General features: G+C 39.5%; 1 protein-coding gene across 1 annotated transcript in view; it reads right to left on the reverse strand.

Moving 5' to 3' along the window:
* Window positions 1-9,021: 9,021 nt before the first annotated feature.
* Window positions 9,022-22,101, reverse strand: part of EDNRA (endothelin receptor type A) — a 65,927-nt gene continuing 52,847 nt past the window's right edge. Inside the window, exons 5-8 of the mRNA XM_049905923.1 lie at window positions 20,864-21,016; window positions 15,786-15,919; window positions 15,263-15,371; window positions 9,022-14,492 (exon numbers count right to left, since the gene is read on the reverse strand). Of these exons, the coding sequence (XP_049761880.1) occupies window positions 14,352-14,492; window positions 15,263-15,371; window positions 15,786-15,919; window positions 20,864-21,016 (537 nt within the window). The 3' untranslated portion in view covers window positions 9,022-14,351. The remainder of the gene's footprint in view (window positions 14,493-15,262; window positions 15,372-15,785; window positions 15,920-20,863; window positions 21,017-22,101) is intronic.

Raw genomic sequence — 22,101 nt, forward strand, 5'->3', positions numbered from 1 at the left:
TTTTTCTGTGTTTAAAACTTTTCTTGAGTTCTTATAATAGTGTTCTCACACAATATTTGTCCTTTGTGACTGATTAATTTCACATGTCTGTCATTTTATCATACCGTGGGAGTTTGTGTGTTGTGGTGATGCTGGCAGGTATGCCCTTGGTATTCAAATGCCAGGTTTCATTATGCAGATGACACAACTTTGCTTGCTGAAAGTGAAATACACTTGAAGCACTTACTGATAAAGATCAAAGACCACATCCTTCAGTATGGACTACACCTCAACATAAAGAAAACAAAAATCCCCACAAGTGGAACAATAATCAACATCATGACAAAAGGAGAAAAGATTGAAGTTGTCAAGCATTTCGTTTTACTTGGATTCACAATCAACAGCCATGGAAGCAGCAGTCAAGAAATCAAGACACATTGCATTGGGCAAATCTGCAGCAAAAGACTTCTTTGAAGTGTTGACAACTGAAGATGTCACCTTGAAGACAAAGGTGTGCCTGACCCAAGCCATGGTGTTTTCAGTTGCCTCATATGCATGTGAAAGCTGAAAAATGAATAAGGAAGACAGAAGAAGAATCGATGGCTTTGAATTTCAGTGTTGGTGAAGAATAGTGAATATACCGTGGACTGCCAAAAGAAGGAACAAACCTGTCTTGGAAGAAGTACAACCAGAATGCTCCTTAGTAGCAAAGATGGCAACAGTATGTCTCAAATACTTTTGTCATGCTATCAGGAGGGACCAGTCCCTCGAGAAGAACATCCTGCTTGGTAAAGGAGAGGTCCAGTTCAAAAAAAGAAGACCCTCAAGAAGATGGATTGACACAGTGGCTGCAACAGTGAACTGAAGCATAACACTGATTGTGAGGATGGTGCAGAGCCAGGCAGTACTTTGTTCTGTTGCGCATAGGATTATTATGAGTGGGAATCAACTCAATGGCACCTAACAACAACAACAATTTCACTCAGCATAATGCCTTCCAGATTCATCCATGTTATGAGATGTTCCACGGACTCAACATTGTTCTTTATGGCTGCATAGTATTATTATTATTATTTTTTTATTGTGTGTATGTGCCATAATTTGTTATTCATTTGTCTGTTGATAGGCACCTAGGTTGTTTATATCTTTTTGCTATTGTGGAAAATGCTGCAATGAACATGGGTGTATTCATGTGATGGTTTTTACTTTTCTAGGATATATTCCTAGGAGTGGATTTGCTGGATCTTATGGTACTTCTGTTTCTAGTTTTTTTAGGAAGCACCAAATCGTTTTCTAAAGTGGTTGTATCATTTTACATTCCCAATAGCAGTGTGTAAGTGTTCCAGTTTGTCCACAACCTCTCCAACATTTATTATTTTGTGTTTTTTGGATTGCCAGTCTTGTTGGACTGAGATGGTATCTCATTGTAGTTCTGATTTACATTTCTCTAATGGCTCATGGTCGTGAGCATTTCCTCAAGGGTCTGTTAGCTACCTGAATGTCTTCTTTGGTGAAGTGTCCTTTGCCCATTTTTTAATTGGGTTATTTGTCTTTTTGTTGTTGAGGTGTTGCAGTATCTTGTAAATTTTAAAGATTAGACTCTTATTGAATATGTTGTAGCCAATTTTTTTTTCCAGTCTGTAGGTAACCTTTTTACTCTTTCGGTGAAGCCTTTTGATGAGTATTAAGTGTTCCATCCTTAGGCGCTCCCAGTTATCTAGTTTCTCTTCTGGTGTTTGTGCAGTTAGTTATTGTTTGTATACTATTTATGCCACCTATTAGGGTTCTTAGAGTTGTTCCTATTTTTTCTTCCATGATCTTTATCATTTTAGATTTTATATTTAGGTCTTTCATCCAATTTGAGTTAATTTTTGTACATGGTATGACTTATGGGTCCTGTGTCGTTTTTTTGCAGATTTTTTTTTTTATCCAGTTATGCCAGCACTATTTGTTAAAGATACTGTCTTTTCTCCAGTTAATGAACTTTGGACCTTTGTCAAATATCAGCTGCTCATAGGCGGATGGATTTATGTCTCGGTTCTCAATTCTGTTCCATTGGTCTACATATCTGTTGTTGTACCAGTACCAGGCTGTCTTGATTACTGTGGCAGTATAATAGGTTCTAATACCAGGTAGCGTAAGGCCTCCCATTTTGTTCTTCTTCGATCGACTCGATGGCACTGAGTTTGAGTAAGGCCTGCCACTTTGTTCTTCTTCTTCGGTAGTGCTGTACTTATCCAGTGCCTCTTCCCTTTTCATATGAAGTTGGTGATTTGTTTCTCCATCTCATTAAAAAATGCTGTTGGAATTTGAATCAGGATTGCATTGTATCTGTAGATCGTTTTGGATAGAATTGACGTTTTCACAATGTTGAGTCTTCCTATCCATGAGCATGGTATGTTTTTCCACTTAGGTAGGTCTATTTTGGTTTCTTGCAGCAGCATCTTGTAGTTTTCTTTGTAAAGGTCTTTTATATCTCTGGTTAGGTTTATTTCTAAGTATGTTATCTCCTTGGGGGCTATCATAAATGGTATTGATTTGGTGATTTCCTTTTCGAAGTTCTGTTTGTTGGTGTAGAGGAATCCAACTGATTTTTGTATATTTATTTTGTATGCTGATATTTTGCTGAAATCTTCTATTAGTTCCAGTTGTTTCCTGTGAATTTTTGGGGGTTTTCTGTGTATAAGTTCATATAATCTGTGGATAGGGATACTTTTACGTCTTCCTTACCAATTTGGATGCTCTTTATTTCTTTTTCTTGCCTTATTGCTCTGGCTAGGACCTCTAGCACAATGTTAAATAAGAGTGGTGATAAGAGCATCCTTGTCTGGTTCCTCTTCTCAAGGGAAATGTTTTCAGACTCTCTCAATTTAGAATGATGCTGGCTTTTGGTTTTGTATAAACGGCCTTTATTATGTTGAAGAATTTCCCTTCTATTCCTATTTTGCTGAAAGTGTTTATCATGAATGGGTGTTGGACTTTGTCAAATGCCTTTTCCGCATCAGTTGATAAGATCATGTGGTTCTTTTGTTTTAGCTATGTGATGGATTACATTGATTGATTTTCTAATGTTGAACCATCCCTGCATACCTGATATGAATACCACTTGGTCATGATGAATTTTTTTTTGATATGCTGTTTAATTCTATTGGCTAGAATTTTGTTGAAGTTTTTTGCATCTATGTTCATGAGGGATATTGGTCTATAATTTTTTTTTTTTGGTGCTGTCTTTACCTGGTTTTGGTATCAGGGTTACGCTGGCTTCATAGAATGAGTTTGGGAGTATTACTTCCTTTTCTATGCTCTGAAATACCTTTAGTAGTAGTGGTGTTAACTCTTCTCTGAAAGTTTGGTAGAATTCTCCAGTGATGCCATCCTGGCCAGGGCTTTAAAAAAATTTTTTATTACCTTTTCGATCTCTTCTTTTGTTATGGGTTTATTTAGCTTTTTTACCTTGGTTTGTGTTAATTTAGGTAGGTAATATGTTTCTAGAACTTTTTCCATTTACTCTAGGTTTTGAAGTTTGTCGGAATACAGTTTCTAATGGTGTTCTGTTATGATCCTTTTTATTTCATTTGGGTCTGCAGTGATATCGCCCATCTCATTTCTTATTCGTGTTGTTTGCTTACTCTCCTGTTTTTCTTCTGTCAGTGTGTCCAGTGGTTTGTTGATTTGTTGATCTTTTCAAAGAACTCACTTTTGGCCTTGTTGACTCTTTCAATTGTTTTTCTATTGTTTGTTTCATTTATTTCTGCTCTAAACTTTATTATTTCCTTCCTTCTGGTGCCCAGGGCTTCTTTAGCTGCTCTCTATTTGTTTGTATTGTAGGGTAAAAGTTTTGATTTTGGCTCTTCTTTTTGGACATGTTCACTATTGCTAAAAATTGACCCATAAGCACTGCTTTTGCTGTATCCCAAAGGTTCTGGTTAAGACATGTTTTCATTTTTGTTTGAGTCTATGATTTTCTTTATTCCGTCCTTGATTTCTTCTGTAACCCAGTAGTTTTTGAGCAAAGTGTTGTTTAGTTTCCATGTATGCAATTTTTTTTCCCCTTGCCGTTTCTGTTATTGATTTCTGCTTCTATGGCTTTGTGGTCAGAAAAGATGCTTTGTAATATTCCAATGTTTTGGATTCTGTTAAGGCTTGCTTTGTGGCCTAAAATGTGGTCTATTCTGGAGAATGTTCCATGTGCATTGGAAAAGAATGTATACTTGGCTGCTGTTGGGTTGAGTGTTCCTTGTGTGTCTATGAGGTCAAGCTGATTGATTGAGGCATGTAGATCTTCCCTGTCTTTATTGAGTTTCTTTCTAGATGTTTTGTCCTTCACCAAAAGTGTCGTGTTGAAGTCTCCTAGTATTATGGTGGAGCTTTTTCTCTGTACACTGCTGTTAGTTTGTTTTATGTATTCTGAAGCCCTGTCATTGGGTGCATATATATTTATTATGGTTATGTCCTCCTGGTGTACTGGCCCTTTAATCATTATATAGCATCCTTCCTTATCCTTCGTGGTGAATTTTGCTTTAAAGTCTATTTTGTCGGAAATTATTATTGCCACTCTTGCTCTTGTTTGGTTGTTGTTTGCTTGATATAGTTTTTCTATCCTTTGAGTTTTAGTTTGTTTGTGTCTTTGAGTCTAAGATTTGTCTCTTGTAGGCAGCGTATAGACAGATTGTGTTTTTTATCCATTCTGCCACTCTCTGTCTCTTTATGGGTGCATTTATTCCATTTACATGCAGCGTAATTATTGATTGGTACGAGTTCACTATGTAATTTAGATTTTTTTTTTTGTGGTGTTGACAATTTCTTCATTCCACTTAATTTTCTGTGCTGAGTCATTTTTCTTTATGTGTTTTCTTTTCATTATTGTTGATTTTGTGTTTGCTGAGTCTTTATGTTTGTCTTCTTTTTTATTTTGATGGGTAGATTTGTTAGATTTCTTTGTGGTTACCTTAAAATTTACGTTTATTTTTCTAAGTTTAAACAGATCTTTTATTCCTTGATATCGCCTTAACATCCTCTCTATGTGGAAATTCTAAGACTACACTATTTATTCCCTCTTTTTTGTTTTAGTGTCGTGATCATTTACATATTGACATCTCTGTCTGCCTATTTTCAGTCTTTTAGCTTTGACTTATTTCTGTGACTTTCCTATCTGGGTTGATATCTGGTTGTTCTGTCTGTGTTCTAGTCTTGGGTTGTTGTCTGGGATTATTGGTTTTTTTTTAGCTGGTGGACTCCCTTTAATATTTATTGTAATTTTGGTTTGATTTTTTACAAATTCCCATAAATTCTGTTTATTTGGAAATGCCCTAATTTCACCATCATATTTGAGAGACAATTTTGCTGGTTATGTAATTCTTGTTTGACAGTTGCTTTTTCCTTCAAGGCTTTATATATGTCATCCCATTGCCTTCTTGCCTGCATGGTTCCTGCTGAGATGTCAGAGCTTAAGACTAAGCTTGATTCTCCTTTGTATATGACATTTCATTTGAAAAGCTGCTCTCGAGATTCTATCTTTATCTTTGGTTTTGGCAAGGCTGATTATAATATGTCTTTGTGACCTTCTTTTGGGATCTACTCTGTGTGGTGTTTGTTGAGCTTCTTGGATAGATATCTTCTCATCTTTCACTATATCAGGGAAGTTTTCCGCCAGCAAATCTCCAACAATTCTCTCTGCATTTTCTGTTATCCGCCCCCACCCCCATTATGATAGTCTAATCACTTGTAGGTTTTTCTTCTTGGTAGTGTCCCACATAATTCTTAGAGTTTCTTCATTTTTTTTTAATTCTTTTTTTTCTGATTTTTCCTCAGATAAATTGGTGTCAAGAGATTTATCTTCAATCTCACTAATTCTGACTTCCATTGCCTCAGTTCTGCTCAATTGACTTCCTGCTGAGTTGTCTAATTCTGAAATTCTATTGTTAATCTTTTGCTCTCTCTCTATTGTTTCTAGCAGCCTATTAAATTTGTCATTCTGTTCTTGTATGGTTTTCTTGAATTCCTCTATTGCTTTTCTGTATGTTCCTTGGTTTGGTCTGAGTTTTACCTGATCTTCTTCCTGATCTTTTGAAGAGCTCTGTATATTAATCTTTTGAATTCTATTTCCAGTAATTCCAAGACTTTATCTTCTTCTGGAAGGTTTCCTGGTTCTTTATGTTCATTACTTGCTGGAGCCCTCTTTACCTGCTTCTTTATGTAATTTGATATTGACTGTTGTCTCTGAGCCATCAATAAGTTATTACATTGATTTTTTGTATGTTAGTTTACTGTCCCCTAGTTTTTTGTTTTGTTTTGTTTGATATGCTTGAATAGTCTGAGCATATGAGCTACTGTGGTTATTGGCGTCTTTGAAGCTCTCACATCCTGTCTCCAGGTGGTTAGAGCAACTACTAGGTGTGTGAGCCAGGGGTCTGTTCAGTTTTCTTGTGCACATGTGGCTCAGGTGTCCAGATCATCAGTCACCAAGTGTGTGGTACAGACTCTCACACACAGTCATAGGTGGGTAGGGCTGCATAGAGGTGTTGGGGGGAGTCACAAGTATCTGGCTGCAGTAGGAGATCGTGTGCTGAGCAAGGCAGGGGGCTGATGGCTGCCCCTGGGTGCCTGGGTTGCAGGCATGTCACTGTCCCCTAAAGCACATGGGGGAGTGGGTTTTGCAGCTGGTCCTTGGAAACCCAGTGCTGTTGGCTGTAGGGACTGGAAGGCACCACTTATTCTCAGACCCCTGTCATGGGTGGCTAGAGGGAGGAGGTGATAATTCCAGCCCTCAGGCCTCTGAGGTGGGTAGGTGAGGTCCCTGCTTAATAGGCATGGCAGTGTCAAATGTCATGAATCTGCAACTCTCCCTTGGCTGCTGCAGTTGAAAAGAGGCTTCAGGTGTATGTCTTATTGTTTTATGCTAAAGAGGGCATGTGGTATGAATCAGCCTACACAAGTCTAGGCAGGGGTGAAGGGTGCTACAAGTCCATGGACCCCTTATGCCTGTGCCTGGGCAAAGGGCATTATCTGCCCTGAGTTCCTGGCTTAGAGGGCTTTGTGTGTGTGTGTGTGTGTGTGTGTGTGTTTAAGACATGAGACTGGTTTTGGTGCAAATGATCCTGAGTTCTGGCTTAGGAAGCATGGAAATTGTTGAAAACTGCTGGACTGATATTGGAGTGGAGCAGGTTTGGGTGAGAGGAAGGAAGGACTTCTCTGCTGTGAAACTCCCGGACGGGGAGGGATTATTTTGAACCCATGCAGTAGGTTGGATGCTTGCACCTAACTTTTGCAGGTCTAGCACTGCTTCAACCTAGCTCTGGAGGCTTGTGCAGACTCTCCACCACCCAGCCTTTCCTGACGAGGTAGGACGCATCCTGAATGTTACTACTCACCTCAACCCACATGCCCCGGCTGACCCAACCAGCATGGTATTGACAACCTCATGACTGGCATTTCTTTGCTGCTTCTGAACTCTCTCTCTTTCCCCCCACCACTCAGACCAACTCCTCACCTTTGTCTTTGATGATCAGGGCTTCCAGATTGTCATATATAATTGGTTTACTTGTTTTTTCAGGTCTTTGTTATAAGAGGAATGACAGGAAGGATCCAACTATTCCACCATCTTGGCCCTGCCTCTACAGAACATTTTCTTAATAACCTTTATTATGCCAATTGATCTAGATGGCCCCTGAAACTATGGTCCCCATACCCCAGCCCCAGCTACTCTGTCCCTCAAAGTGTTTGGATGTGTCCAGGAAATTTCTTAGCTTTTGCTTTGATTGTCTTGGCTATTTCTTGAACTTAATTCACATTTTTTAAAATCACCATAGTAATGTTAAACCAGGCAATACTTTATTATGTTAAACATAAGTTTGCCATGAATCAGAGCTCATTTGATGGCAACTAAAAAGGACTACTGACTTAAATAAAGCTCATAATGCAGAGACAATACTATATTGCTTATTACTAGGCCATTCTCCCCACAGAGACATAATATTTATGCTAACAAAGATAAGAATTATAGAGGCAAGAGCCCTCACACTTCATTTAGAGATATTCACCAGCTTATGCTTAAAGAACTTTGAGAACTCTTTCTTTTGTGCATCCAGCATCCCCTATGCCAATGTCTACTGAGTCACCACTAAGCACTTCAGTGAATTTATTTATTGGTATGTCTGGTTTTGTGTCCCACCAACTAGCACAATGTAATAGGGTAGGTGTTCATCAGTGTTAAGTGAAAAGATAAGTCAGGATAAATGAGATAGCCTTAGGATGTGTGTATTGTAAGCAACAGAAAATCAAATTTAACTAGCTCAGGGAAAAAGACAAATTTATTGGCCTATTTACTCAAGTCATGGGAAAGCACTGAGGAAAACTGGAACCAAGGACTTACATGCTCTTTCTCACATATGACACTCTAACTTTGGCTTTCTTCACAATGCCCGAACAGTGGTGGCCAGCAGCTCCCAGACTCACAATCTCCCAGCCTTGCCACAGTGTGTAAAGGGCTTTCTTTCTCCCCTGACTTCTTATTAGAAAAATCTGCAGAGGACGCAGATCAGCCCAGCTCAAACATGTGAACACCTTTAGACCATTTATGGGTGTAGAGAGACAGGGTCCACTTAGAGGATGGATGGCTGTTTATAAGGCTGGAAATAAGTAGGCTTGATAGGACCCTATTGTGGCAATCCCGGTAAGAGATGATGGTGGCTCTGACTAGGGAGTAAAAGTAGGACGTGGCCAGGTTCTGGATGTATCCTGAAAATAGGGATGCAGTGGATGTGAGGTATGAGGGAAAGAAATCAGGAATGACTTCAAGGTCATTATCCTGAACAACTCGAAAGGTGGAGTTGTCTAACTGAGCAGAGGAATATTATGGTGAACAGGTTAAGGGGGTATCAGGAGGTTAGTTTTGGATATGTCATGCCTATGCACCCCAACTGGAGATGTTAAATAAGCAGTTGGATATATCTGAATCTCTTCCTCCTGGTATGCACCGCCTTCTTTATATATGTATATATATATATATATATAAAAAACACACATATAAAATTTTATTGATTTTGTTGTTGTTGAGAATATACACAGCAAAACATACACCAATTCAACAGTTTCTACATGTACCATTTAGTGACACTGATTAAATTATTCAAGTTGTATAACCATTATTATCCTCCTTCTCTGAGTTGTTCCTCCCGCATTAACATAAATTCACTGCCCCTAAAGTTTCTGATTTTTTGAGTTGCTGTTATCAGTTTAATTCCATATATAGTTCTCACAAGAGAATAATGCTCAGTGCAGATATTTTTTACTAGTTAAGCTAAAGTGCTCTTCGGATTTAAGAGGACTTCAGGGGAAATTTTTGGTTTAAAGATTATCTCAGCGTAATAATTTCAGGGGTTCATCCAACCTTCATGGCTCTGGGAAGTCTACAGTCCATGAGAATCTGAAATTCTGTTCTGCACTCTCCCCTTTCTGATTGGGATTCTTCTATAGAATCTTTGACCAAATTGTTCAATAATGATAGTCAGGCACCATCCGGTCCTGGTCTTATGGCAAAGGAGGCCGTTGTTCATGAAGGCAATTAGCCACACATTTCATATTCTTCTCCTATTTCTGACTCTCTTTCTTCCTCTGTTGTTCCAGGCAAATAGAGACAATTGTTCTACCTTGGATGGCCACTTGCAAGCTTTTAAAACCCCAGGCCCTATGAATCAAACTAGGAGGTAGAACAGAGACACTGAACATGTTATTAGGCCAATTAACTGAGATGTTCCATGACACCATGACTCTAAACCTCCAAACCAAGAAACCAAATCCCATGAGGTTTTTATTGTACATAAGCAGCCTCAGCACCTATTCTTTTTTTTGTCATTGTAAATATTTCTAGCACAAAACTTTTTCCAATTCAACTTTTTATGGGTGTACAACTGATTGACTGCAATTACAACAATCGGCTGTGCAACCCTACCCTTAATCAATGTGGTATTTCTGTCACCAGTAACCATCCCTGGTGATCACTAATAAACTTTTCTTTTTTTTTTAATATTGCGCTTTAAGTGAAAGTTTACAAATCAAGTCAGTCTCTCACACAAAAACTTATGTACACCTTGCTACATACTCCCAGTTGCTCTTCCCCTAATGAGAGAGCCCGCTCCCTCCCTCCACTCTCTCTTTTCGTGGCCATTTTGTCAGCTTCTAACCCCCTCTACCTTCTCATCTCCCCTTCAGGGAGGAGATGCCAACATAGTCTCCAGTGTCCACCTGATCCAAGAAGCTCACTCCTCACCAGCATCCCTCTCCAACCCATTGTCCAGTCCAAACCCTGTCTGAAGAGTTGGCTTTGGGAATGGTTCCTGTCCTGGGCCAACAGAAGGTCTGGGGGCCATCACCACTGGGGTCCTTCTAGTCTCAGTCAGACAATTAAGTCTGGTCTTTTTACGAGAATTTGGGGTCTGCATCCCACTGATCTCCCGCTCCTTCAGGGATTCCCTGTCGTGTTCCCTGTCAGGGCAGTCATTGGTTGTAGCAGGGCACCATCCACCACTTCTGATCTCAGGCTGATGTAGTATCTGGTTTATGTGGCCCTTTCTGTCTCTTGGGCTCATAATTACCTTGTGTCCTTGATGTTCTTCATTCTCCTTTGATCCAGGTGGGTTGAGATCAATTGATGCCATTTGCTAGTGTTTAAGACCCCAGATGCCACTCTCCAAAGTGGGATGCAGAATGTTTTCTTAATAGATTTTATTATGCCAATTGACTTAGATATCCCCTGAAACCATGGTCCCCAAACCCCTGCCCCTGCTACGCTGGCCTTCAAAGCAGTTTATTCAGGAAACTTCTTTGCTCTTGGTTTAGTCCAGTTGTGCTGACCTCGCCTGTATTGTGTTGTCTTTTCCGTCACCTAAAGTAGTTCTTATCTACTATCTAATTAATGAATACTCCTCTCCCACCCTCCTTTCTTCCCCCCTCTTGTAACCATCAAAGAATATTTTCTTCTCTGTTTAAACTATTTCTCGAGGTCTTGTGATAGTGGTCTTATACAGTATTTGTCCTTTTGCAACTAATTTCACTCAGCATAATGCCTTCCAGACTCCTCCATATTATGAAATGTTTCACAGATTCATCACTGTTCTTTATTGATGTGTAGTATTCCATTGTGTGAATATACCATAATTTATTTATCCATTCATCCATTGATGGGCACGTTGGTTGCTTCCATCTTTTTGCTATGTAAACAGTGCTGCAATAAACATGGGCGTGACCACTAATAAACTTTGTTGTCTACACATACGCCTTTCCTTGTCTTTTTATGTAAGTGATGTGATACAACATTTGTCCTTTTGTGACTGACTTATTTCACTCAGGATAATATCTTCCAGCTCCACTCTTATGTATACAACTGTTTATTGACTGTTTGTAATTGTTTATTGTCTAACTTCTTCCTCTAAAAAGCATGCTCCATGAGAGCTGTTTTTCTCAGTGATATGTGCCCAGTACTTACAATAATGCCTGGTTATAGTAGGTGCTCAATAAAATTCACTGGACACGTGCATGAAAAAATGACTGAGAAAGTGAAGTGTTCAGTACAACAAAGTAGGTCTGATTGAGAATAGAGTTTAATTAGGAAGTACGTATTTGAAAGTAAAATTGCTTGCCTGGTTATTACTAGGGAGAAGTTTGCAACAGGCATTATGTAACAAACATTTTCTCTGAAGAACAAAGTAAGAATGAAGAGACACTTCAAGGCTTCTGTAACCTTTTTACATTTATGGGCTACTGCCAATACAGGGCCTTGACTTCTGGCTCTTTTCTATAGGTTTACTTGTTGGAAAGATATGATCAAGGCAGAAATTGGAAATGATCCTACAAGTAAACCATGGTCACTTACCAGTCCATAAATAACATGCATATGAAAGCCTGTGTAATTATTCAGAAATATACAACTTCCTGAAATTATAAAATATATATATGTATTTTCATATGCAAGAAACAAAGCATATTTAAAAAGAAGACAATTGCCTAGACAAAGTGGTGTGAACCCATGGCTTCTATTGTAGGCATATCTCACTGCATGTGATGCCCCAGCGAAGTGATGGAATTTGACTGCTAACACATTCAGGGGCAGCATCTTCTAGCACCACAATTCAAGCAGCCAGCACCTGATAACACATTACGTGTGACTTGGCTAAAATTTGGCCCAGCAGATTAGTTTTGCTAATTTATCATTAGCAGTCTGTCTGGTGAAATCTGACAGAAACATCAGGCAACTTGTCAATCTCATCACCACATTGTGTTGAAGATGAGAACAATGTAATAAAGTGTCATGACTTTTGCTCCAGCACAGGAAAAAATACACAACACCAAACACTGCTTTATCACAACAACCAACCAATCAAATGAAGAAAACCCTGCTGTGAACCCAGGGCTCACCCTCTTTCAGGCTGCACGCTGCATTCCACTTGTAATGGCAACATGGTCACAAGATTTATACATACAGATGATTCTGATAGGTTAAAACTGACGGAAGGCAGTTGTCCTGACGAGAAATCACCTAGATCCCACTCAGAGTATGTGCTTTGGCACAACTACAGGACAGTATTATTATATTACATTGTCCATACGCATTATACCACACATGCCTATATTACAGACACAAACACATTCCATAGAGACAATCACAGAAAAACTGGCTAAGAGAAATTTACAATTATATATATATTTATATCTATATACAGTAAAAGGTTTTCTGCTGTACTCACACTCTGTAAACACTTGGGAAAATGCCCAGCAAAAGTCACTGTGGGCCCTTTGAAATGGTGGCCACATGAGGGGTGTGGGAAGATTTAGGTTCAGACTGGAAAGCCAGAGAAGTGAAGAATCGTAAATTCAGGATGACTTCGGGGGGTAATTATATATCCCTGGCATGATAAACTGTGGGAGTAAGATGTGGCAGTCTGCTTCCATAAAGATTACAACCTTGGAAACCCTATGGGGCAGTTCTATTTTGTCCTACAGGGTCGTTCTGAGTTGGAATTGACTCAATAGCAATGAGTTTTTTGGGAAGCATGATAAACTCAGTTGGGCATTTTGAAATTATGTTTCCTTTATGGAAAACAGGAGCCCTGGTGGTGCAGTGGTTAAGAGATATGGCTGCTAGCCAAAAGGTCGGAAATTTAAATTCACCATCCGCTCCTTGGAAACCCTATGGGGCAGTTCTACTCTGTCCTACAGGGTCGCTATGAGTCAAAATCAACTTAATGGCAATAGGTATATGGAAAAGAGGATGACTGAAAAAGTTACTGCCAGTTAACATTTTAAGAGATTTAACATATGAGGTGATATGCATAATGTAAGTATACATGTATGTATATACAAGAGTTACTATTACAAAAAAAAATCAGTAAAATTTCCAAACCTTCTAAAAATATTCATTTGTTTTCTCTGAAGTGTGATTTAGATTTCTATGCCTTGTACTGAAAGTCTCAGGCATGGTTAAATGCCATGTACCATTAAATTTTGGTACATGATATTGAGTTTACATAAAAAACTTACATGCATGAAAAGAATTGGCCTTAGGAAAAACAGAACTATTTGAGTCAAGAATTATTTTCGAGTATAATATAAAAATATGTTCAAGATGTCCTGTAACAAAAGACCATTAAAAAATAAAATACAGGTTCTTAAAAATTCTTCGAGCAGCAGCTATTAAACTACCATATGTGGTTATCAGTCTGTGCTTCAAGTGTCCGCATTCGTTGCAGCTTTTAGAATTCACGTTTGAAAGTAAAACAGTGATTTGAGAAATATTAACTGCACGTCTCACCCGAATACTGTTTTTCTTCTTCTTTTTTTGCAAAATATGTATAAAGAAGCTCGGATAATCATTCTGATGCTACCATAAAGTTAAGAAAAATACTGGCAGTGAATGACATTTCAAATAAAAGTGGCTTAAACCCATACTGTATTTGGCCAAAACAAACAAAAAAGAATCACTTTAAAATGGAAAATTTTGTCATAATCTCTAAAACTCCATGGTGATCGGTTCTCTTGGAACGTTTGGTAGAACTGTCATGACAGCTGGTCATGTACGTGAAAACTCTATGTTCACGCAAAAGTAGTAAATATCTTTCTGGTTTCATTTAACAGTCTCCTTTCCCCTAACTCCCGCCATTTTTTAGTGTTCGATATAACATGCAGAATATGTAAATTAGATGATGCACAGAATTTTCCGGTATTACCAGTCCAAGCTCTGATGTTTTAGAAGCATTTTGTCCCCCCAGGCTGAGTTTAGGGAGAAGAAGGACTGGAGAGGAGATTTACGGAGACACAGCTGAGTATGATTTTTCTCCAATAGGAATTGAAAGAATATTGATGAATGTCTCCTAAGAGGCTTAGTTAATACTGTCCTTATGACTGCTCCTCTCTGTGTTGTGATTGTTTTGTTCGTGGTTCTTCCACTGGATGCTTGTTCCGTTCATCGGGACTGAGGTCATCAGACTTTTGGACTGGTAACAACAGCAGCAGAGGCAAGACTGGAAAAAGGAACAGACTCTTAATAACAGGAATCTACCAACTCACCTCCAGAAGAACATGGGGGCCTTGAGTTCCCACCAACCAGGTTAAATTTCATACATGTGTGAGGAAAGAATGTAAGCCTTAACATTAAGCTAGAGTACAGAGCTTATAATCTTTAGGTACAAGTTAAATGGTCCTTTCTAGAGAAGAGAAACATTTCCCTTGTCTCTCATTTTAGTTCTATCTATCAAGCAGTGTTTGGCCAGCCAGGGAGTGCTCTACTGACGTGGGGTGGGCGTGGGTGGGAAGGGGCCCGAGATGCCTGACGTTTCTTCAGCGTACATCATCTGTGTGGTACCTTGTCTGCTACTTGCAACAGCCCCGCTTGCTATTTCTTCCATTTTAAAAATGAGGACAGTGACATCCACAGAGAATGACAAGAGGTAGAACTAGAATTAGAACCAAGGACCCTCTAGATTGGACTTTTTCCCATGGGCATGCCACCTTTTTATAAAGACCAATCGTAAAGTGTGTTAACAACAGCCAAAAGGTGGAAACAACACAAATGCCCATTAACAGATGACTTTATGAACAAAACGTGGAATATACATACAATGGAGTATTATTTATCTATAAATAGAAATGAAGTTCTGATACATGCTACGACATGGATGAACCTTGAAAACACTATGCAAAGTGAAATAAGCCAGACACAAAAGGACAAATATTAAAATACTCATTTGGCTGTCCTTAAAAAAGGAAAAAAAAAGTTGCATGACAATCTTACCTGGAAACAATTTTTAAACTTTTTGCTCACAAAATATAGAGCTATTGGGTTTATACAAGAATTCATGGTTGCCAAATTAATACCGATGTAATCCATGAGCAGCAAGAAACTAGAACAAGAGAAAACGGAGTAGAATAATTAGAACATAATGGTTTTTTAATCTGCTAACTAGCATTTGTCTCTAGAATAAGCGTATTTCTAGTCCACAAGCCATTTCTTATATGTGGCAGATTTTGTTTTGTTTTGTTTTTGAGGCTGTTTGTTTAAATGGCACTGTAAGTTCTGCCGCTTGGTTAGTTCCAACACTTATGCTCAGGTTCAGGGGTGGCATGGCAAGATAAGAGATACAGCTTGCACAAATCCTGGGGTCAGTTATGGGCTATGTCAGCTAAAGAAAAATAAGCAACTTTGCAATCTGTATTTTCAGGGCTAACAAGAGTGTAGGTTCATTGGTTTTGCAAAAGTATTACAAATATGAAAATCAGGGAAATTCCAATTTCCTAACGGGTAAATAGGGTCTTACCTAAGTAATTCACATCGGTTCTTGTCCATCTCATCATACACAGTTTTCTTCAAAATGCGACTTAAATGAAGAGGGAACCAGCAAAGAGCAAAAATGACAACCAAGCAGAAAACGGTTTTCGCCACTTCTCGACGCTAGAGAAGAGTGAGGGAAAAAAAAGTAAATGAGATGTAATGTTTTTATATTAGATGAAAGAACTACACAATAAGGAGGCAGTGGGTCCCAGGGAAAGACTGACACACAGGAGAGCCTGGAGAACGGCCAGCCTCATAGCATCTCCACTTCTTCCAGATTCTGCGTCCAACTTTCTAGGCAAGGAGTTGGTGATAATGCTTTTGGGCAGCTGCCAGGCAGGATGGTGGCCTCAGATTTGTTATTTGGCTTGGGTTGGAGGTGGGAACTGGCTGGAGGTCAGCCAATACTGAGGCCACGTCTGTGTGTATGTATGTGATGAGTGTACGGTGAAAGGAGTTAGGTAAAAGCCTCAGCAATAGTAACTAACTAGCATTTAGTGAAAAAAAAAAAAGGAGCCCTGGTGGCCCAATGGTTAAGTGCTTGGCTGCTAACCCAAAGGTTGGTGGTTCGAATCCACCCATTGGCTCTGTGGAAGGAAGACCTGGCAATCTACTCCTATAAAGATTACAGCCAAGAAAACCCTATGGGGGTAGTTCTACTCTGTCACGTGGGGTTCAATGAGTCTGAATTGACTTGATGGCACTCAACAACACCAACAGCCTCAGTGATGGTGTGGGAGGCAAGGTGACTGACATAAGAGTATAATAACAGATGAATTTGCAAAGCTCCATGGAAAACAAAACAGGAGCAGAAAAGAAAAAACAAAGGTCCACAGCAACATGTTTTCTACACTCCCTGATCTTGAAAAAAGCTAGCACTGGGATCCATTTACTTTTTAAATTCTCTGATGAATGGCATTTAGCATCCAAATATACAGTGTTTGCAAACAGAGATGTGAGAGTAAAAGATTATCGGCAACGATGATTTGAAAAACTGAGACATGCTGACCCTGGGCTGACTTCAGTTGAGGGCTTACATGCTTTCATGTCTGTGCAGGATCCTCGGTTAGGAAATCTCTGCAACCATTCGTTTGCGTGCACTATAATGCATGCACTTAGCAGTCTAACTAGTAATATAAAATACGACTGTCTGTAACTGAGATCCGTTGATGTCAAAATAAAAGTGACTGAAACCAGGATTTGGAAGAGCAATGCTGATTCAACCTGAACCATACAGCATTAAGGGTGGGAGGCCTGCAGTAAACCCATACGATTAGGATAGCTATTTAAGAAGATTCTAGGGAAGTTGTCACAAATTGGGGGTCTTTAATCTTCCATCGTTATTGGGCTAGTTGGGGTATGGCTCCAGAGAACACATAAACAGGGCATAAACAGATAATCGGATCTTTTTTCAAGATCTGATTGAGGGAAGAAATAAAGGATTCCAATCTGTGGGAATGAGGGGGCTTTTTAAAAGGTCAGTGTGTGTACATGGAAAGACAGCATTTCCGTAAACATAATAAGGAGGGTAGTAGTGGGGGAGGTTACTTTTCCTGAGCACATCCTCAAAGAGGATTATCTTTCTAAAAGGTATCATTCCAGTGGTAGGACTCTTGACATTCATGTGGGAGACCCAGGTTTGATTCCTAGACGATGCACCTCGTGTGCAGCCACCACTCCTCTGTCAGGGGAGGCTTCGGTGTTGCTATGACACTGAACAGGTTTCAGCTGAGCTCCCAGACTAGGAAGAAAGGCCTGGCAATCTACTTCCAAAAATCAGCAAATGAAAACCCTATGGATCATAACAGGATCATGGGGATGGCCCCAAGGCCTGGCTGTATTTGTTCTGCTGTACGTGGGGCTGCCATGAGTTGGTGCTGACTTGATGGCAGCTTACAACAACATTAATAAGTTACCATGACAGTCTGATATTTGCTTAACCAATATCCATCCATTCTTGTGTCTTACTTACTGTCACCCAGATCCTCAATCTGGTTACGGCAGTAGTGGGGTCTGGCCTAAACATCTGAGTGGCTCTGTGACACAGTCCTGACAATTAGATTCAGTAGAAATTGTTGCATGGGGTTATTTGGAAAATCTATTTAAAATTGGGGGCCACACACACTAATGGGTCTTATGGTCTTTCCCTCCTTGCTGCCTAGAAATCAGACACAAGGATGGAGTGGCGGCTGCCCCCTTGCAATGCTGAAGGTTAAGGTCAGCAGAACAAAAGACAGCTGGCTGGTGACTTCCTTGACCACCAAGCCAATGCTATTTGAACTCTTTGCTGCATGAGAAAGATAAACCCCTATATGGCCAAATCATTGTTATTTTGGGCATTCTGTTACCAGCATCCAAACACAAGCCCTAACTGATCAGGTTGTTGCCGTGATAATGAGGAGAAATGAGAGAAAACCACAGGAGAAGCAAGACCAAGAGTCATATGGAGTCTTAGTCAAAGAGTCCAGTGCCTTTTACTCCGCACTAGCTCCCCCGCGTCCTAGTTGAAGGTATTCCAGCCAGGCTCGCCCTTCTGCCCTTGGAACCTACCACAGCTCTGAGTGTGACTCAAGGGAACAATTACTGCACAAGGATTTGTTTGGGGTTATCATCTCCGTTAACGGGCTGAGGAAACCCCTTAATCACACTGTGTAATGAGTATTATGTCAGTCCTACCTATCTCGTAGGGTATAGGGAGACATCAAATAAGACGTAGTACATAAAGAAAGTTCTTTTATCTTTTTTAAATCTTGACAAAGATACTTTTTATAAACTAAAGTTTCTGAAAATATAAAGAATGCTATATCAATATAAAGCAGTATCATTATCATTGTTCCCAGTTGCTACTTAATTCTTTTTCAGAGCAGTTACCACTCATAGCTTAAACAGACTTGTCATGGATTGAACAGGGTCCCCCCAAAAATATGTATCAACTTGGTTAGGCCATGATTCCCAGTCTCGTGTGGTTGTCCTCCATTTTGTGATTGTAATTTTATGTTAAAGAGGATTAGGGTGAGGTTGTAACACCCTTACCCAGGTCACATCCCTGATCCAATGTAAAGGGAGTTTCCCTGGGGTGTAGCCTGCACCATCTTTTATCTCTGAAGAGATAAAAAGGAAGGGGAACTGAGCAGAGAGGGGTGACCTGGCGCCATCAAGAAAGCAGTGCCAGGAGCAGAGCGCATCTTTTGCACCCGGGGTCCCTGTGCAGAGAAGCTCCTAGTCCGGGAGAAGATTGATGAGAAGGCCAGCAGAAAGAGAGCTTTTTGCTGGAGCTGACGTCCTGAATTTGGACTTTGAGCCTACTTTACTGTGAGGAAATATATTTCTCTTTGTTAAAGCCATCCACTTGTGGTATTTACGTTATAGCAGCACTAGGTGACTAAGACAAGGCTAAGACTAAAACCAACATTTAAAACACTGTTTTTCACAATCTCAATTCTAATGAATTATTTCCATTGTAGGAATGAGAGGTAAATAGTTGCTAAATATGGCTTATATTGGGAGTACTTGAAGCATTAATGCCTGAACAAAGTCATATGACAGCTTCTCAACATAATCTTCTTGCTAAATTTCAAACAAATAGCAAATATTTGTATGGCTTATTAGATTTTACAAAGTATGTGTATATACATTTATTTCTTTGCTTTTTATCATAACATCAATTCCTATGCTATTAGGACCATCTCATCACATACAGTTTTTTTCAAAACCTGGCTTAAATGAAGAGGGATGAGGTGCTGAAGCTAACAAAAATCAGTACAGTACAAGGAAAAGAGTTGCTGTTGATGAAATGATGCTTGTGTATGGTAATTACATACGATAGATTTACAAGCTACACCAACCAACTGGCAGTGACTTTTCATACAGTTCAGTGTTCTGTCTATTGAAACCAAGAACTTACCTGCACTCCTAGTTTTAACTGTTGAATTAACATACATCGACGTTTGGTGAGTTACCTATTATGAATGGGCTCTATTGGGTACTTTACATTCATTAGGTAATCCCCATCATGTATTTTATGAGGAACTACAAGCTCAGAGAAGTTAAGTAATCTGTTCACCTCACAGAGCCAGCAAGTATAAGAGCCAAATTTTGTCTTCTGAAGTCCACAGCTTTATCTGGTCAGTTATGCTGTCCATAAGGGATCAAAAATAGCCTCCTACTGACTTGTCAAACTCCTTCTAGAACTTCCCATTGCCACCGAGTCGATTCTGACTCATAGGGACTCTATAGGACAGAGTAGAACTACCCACAGAGTTTCTAAGGCTGTAATCTCTATGGAAGCAGATTGCTATGTCTTTCTCCCAAAGAGCGGCTGGTGAGTTTGAACTGCTGACCTTTCAATAAGCTGCCAAGTGCTTAACCACTGTGCCACCAGGGCTCCTTTTCTATACAACCCAATCCCATTTCCTATCATGATCCTTGCCTTAGATGTTGCTCTGGTCAAGTTCATCTCTTTTTCTCCACTTCCCAAATGTGTGGTGCCCATTCCAAGTTATAACGAGATGCCTGTCCTCCCACCTGAAATGCCATCTGTCCTCTTCTTCACCTGTCAATTCCCCTTTATCCTCTCAGGCCCGGTTCATGAACAGTTTCTCTGTGAGTCCAGCTGATACCTCCCCTGGCTTTTTATAGATGGGCCTACTTGTGATTTTATTTTCTAATTGGTTCATGTTTGTGTTTTATCTCCACACAGGGCTGCAAGGCCTTCAAGGGAGCAAGTAATATGGCTCTTTTCGTCCCACCACAGTTCCAAGTCCATCCATTGTACACACACACACATTCTCTCAATATACTTTTGGCAAAATGGATGAATAAATAATTCCTTTTTGTTGGAGCAGAGCTTCCTGGGCCACCTGTTTCATTGGCAGCCTCCCTATTTCACCAAAGAAATCCCTAACACTATAATTATAAATCAAACACTTATAAGATAGTATTCTTTTTTTTTTTTTAGAAAAGGCCAGGCTAAATCTGCTGGCATATCCATCGATACAGTATTTGGAGGCATTTTGTCAAGGACAAACAGTCTCAGCCAGATTTTCATGATCTTATTGGATTTACCTGTTTCAGATGTTCACTGAGGGCAATTCTCAGGCTGCCATTTCTCCTGTTTAACATCTCACAAGTCATGAGTGTGTAGAAGATAGCAGTGCACACCAAGGGCATGCAGAAATAGAACCCAAACAGCCACCAGTCCTTTACGTCTTGGTAGAACTGTAAAGGGAAAAAATGTGAATTCAATGTGCAGTCTCAGATAGCTTTGAGATCTTTACACCTGCAGATATGTGTGTATATTCATGCTCACTGGTTGCAGGAATGGGACAACGAGGAAGGGAGGGGAGGGCTCAAAATCCAATTAAATGTAAAAGTCTATGAACTGCACGCGAAAATTCTTTTTAAAAAAAATCCTGACGAGGACACTTTTTATAAACTAAAGTTGGTTCCAATCCTGCAATGAAAAAGAGCTCTAATCAATACAAATAATTCCTTTTCAATGCTTCCAAAATGTGATTTTGAGACATACAGACTATATATATCTTTATTTATTGATAAGTCTTAAAATTTTGCTAGTGTCTGGTTTACATTTGATGATTGCGGTTAAAGTGTACTTCATGTGAACATCTTGTTTGGAAACGGTGAAGGTTATGAATGGCTTATCTGTGTAGCTTTGGTTACTCAGAGTTAACCCTTTGTCTGGTATGCCTGCTATGTGACCTCGGAGCCAGCTAGTTCCAGCCATCAATAACTGTAGTCTTTTTCCTGCTCTTAATAATTACCACCTGGAAATTACTGGGGCAGAATCTTTTATCTGAAGGCATATTTAGCATTATCTCCCTGTGGGCAGGATGATTCAGTTTTCTAATTTTTTTTTTTTTTTTAAAGAATGCTTAATATCCTATCAAATTAAAATTGGAAAATAATAGGTAAATTCTTCCTTCCACTAAATTGCGGACATGGGAAAGAAACGCTCTTCTTTTCCTGACAATGTTTCTTCAGATTGTTTATTTACTAAGGATAAAGCAGCCTACTGTATGTAATAACTCAGTTCCCACAGTAAAAAATCGCGTGATGCCATGAAAAGCTGGTCAGTCTCTGAATATAGAAAAAGGACCACTGGGCTACGTTTATAACATGTCTGGTAAAATAATCCGTAAATGGTTCCTCAGGATAAAAAGTTCTAAGTAGGGGTTCTTAACTATTTTTATGTCAGAGACCCCCCTCTTGGAAGTCTGACGAAGACTATCATCCCTTCTGAGACTAATGCTTTTGGTCCCATAAAATAAAATTCATAAGATTAC

The sequence above is a fragment of the Elephas maximus genome, chromosome 13, assembly GCF_024166365.1.
Source record: "Elephas maximus indicus isolate mEleMax1 chromosome 13, mEleMax1 primary haplotype, whole genome shotgun sequence".
Classification (NCBI taxonomy): Eukaryota; Metazoa; Chordata; class Mammalia; order Proboscidea; family Elephantidae; genus Elephas; species Elephas maximus.